This window comes from Haliotis asinina, chromosome 11, assembly GCF_037392515.1.
Source record: "Haliotis asinina isolate JCU_RB_2024 chromosome 11, JCU_Hal_asi_v2, whole genome shotgun sequence".
Taxonomy (NCBI): domain Eukaryota; kingdom Metazoa; phylum Mollusca; class Gastropoda; order Lepetellida; family Haliotidae; genus Haliotis; species Haliotis asinina.
In genome coordinates this window covers 33,925,587-33,927,229 of record NC_090290.1, presented here as the reverse complement: position 1 = coordinate 33,927,229, position 1,643 = coordinate 33,925,587, and the positions used below count along the sequence as shown (strand labels likewise).

Sequence of the window (1,643 nt, the reverse complement as noted above, 5' to 3'; positions counted from 1 at the left end):
CACGCATATCTTATATTTAAGTTTTTATCCGAGAGCACCAGAAACAGATTGTCACTTGTCATAAGCCGTATGTTGGTAAATCCTTTGATATGTTTCCAGATTACATGAACACATAAAATATGATACCTTGTCAAGAAGCTGGACTGTCGTTGACCTCAATGTTATTTAAGACAAAGTAGTCGTGAGCTTGGATGTTACGTCTCAGGTTAAATATGTCGGCTAGTCAGTAATCCTGATTACGGTACCGAACGAATGGTCGATCGGTGGAATCCCTCCTCAGCGCAGTATTAAAACGTATTGTCTGGTGGCACGACACAGTGTAATATTGTAGGCTGCGGGATCGTTTCCGCTTCCGGCACAGCACAAGGTCACGAAATTGGCGTCTGAATCTCCTTGCACTGCAGGAATAGAGATAGAAATTGACAGCGTGCGTTGAGTCACACAATACAAAGGCAATAGTGTCAAGCAGATACCACGTGGCTCCCTTGTGGGTATTCTCAGGGGCTGTCCAGTAAGGTGATAGTATGAGGAACACACACCGTGGAGTTGTAAGTATGACTAAAGCAACTGCTGAGGTCACGAGCATTATGGTCACTTGCCTTTGACGATTGGTCGTAATGTTGACGTTAATCATTGAGTCATCCCTGTTCAGATATTGATGCAATCTGCCCGATTTAAGTATTCCTACAACAATGAGTACATTGAAGGTAAGAAGCAGTGAGCAAGGAAGAATGGCGTACATCGCAACATTCATCCAGTACCAAACATCAATCATAAAGTCCATATATCTCTCGTGGATACCACAAAACGATGTGCCGGGGTAATCCATGGCAATGTAATCTGTTGTCCAGAAAAGGTGAAGGAATAAAAGCAGGAGGGGCACCGTTATTCCTCCTACAACAAGCAAAGACTTCCTGAAAGTCCAGTTCTGACCCACCTTCAAAGGAAACCAAACAGCAGCGAATCTTTCCACGGATAAAGCGACTAATAACCAGTTTGCAAGGGTGATGAGGAAGTTTCCACAAAACCCAAGAAATTTGCACCCAAATGATCCTATGTCTACTCCATAATCCATGAGGACAAATATAAGGAGTTTGTTGACAATGGCCAAGTTATCCACAATGGCGAGAAGGGCGATGTAAACAGTAAGAGACCTTGGAGGAGACATTTTGATTATTGTTAGAATCGAAAAGCAGTTCCCAGGAAATCCAAGAATCAGAATCACCCACAGGTAATAGGTTTCGATGTTGTATGCTACAGCATCGATGATTTTCCAATTGCCTTGATCTAAAGATTTCGTCACCGGCACAGAAGCGGGGTAGGTGGTGTTGATCAGCGACATCTTGTCTGCAAGGACTTATAGGACTGATGGGCACGTCACCTAGAAGAAAAGAGGCACATATTTAAGCCTACTATCGTAAACAGTGTCGGTCTATATTTGTGTCGGGCTTTTATCACCTTTTACTGATAAACGAATATAATTATTTACTTCTATAACTCAATGCATATCATTAGTGTGTCGATATAAGGGTTAGATATTAACTCACCTAATTTGCCTGGTGTTACATAGAAATATCAAATACTGTTTTGAGCCTTGTCACCTTTGCCATACTAGTATGCTAGCAGATGCAACAACTAGATAC

The 1,643-nt window shown here is 42.1% G+C and overlaps 1 protein-coding gene across 1 annotated transcript; it reads right to left on the bottom strand.

Annotated features, from left to right (window-relative positions):
- Window positions 1-223: 223 nt before the first annotated feature.
- On the bottom strand, window positions 224-1,168 carry LOC137256357 (galanin receptor 2a-like). The gene has a single exon (XM_067794147.1). The coding sequence runs from the start codon at window positions 1,166-1,168 to the stop codon at window positions 224-226; it is 945 nt and encodes a 314-aa protein (XP_067650248.1).
- Between the last annotated feature and the right edge of the window lie 475 nt (window positions 1,169-1,643).

Bases quoted from the DNA above. Each gene is read 5' to 3' on its own strand.
- LOC137256357 (XM_067794147.1), bottom strand. From the start codon at position 1,168: ATGTCTCCTCCAAGGTCTCTTACTGTTTACATCGCCCTTCTCGCCATT.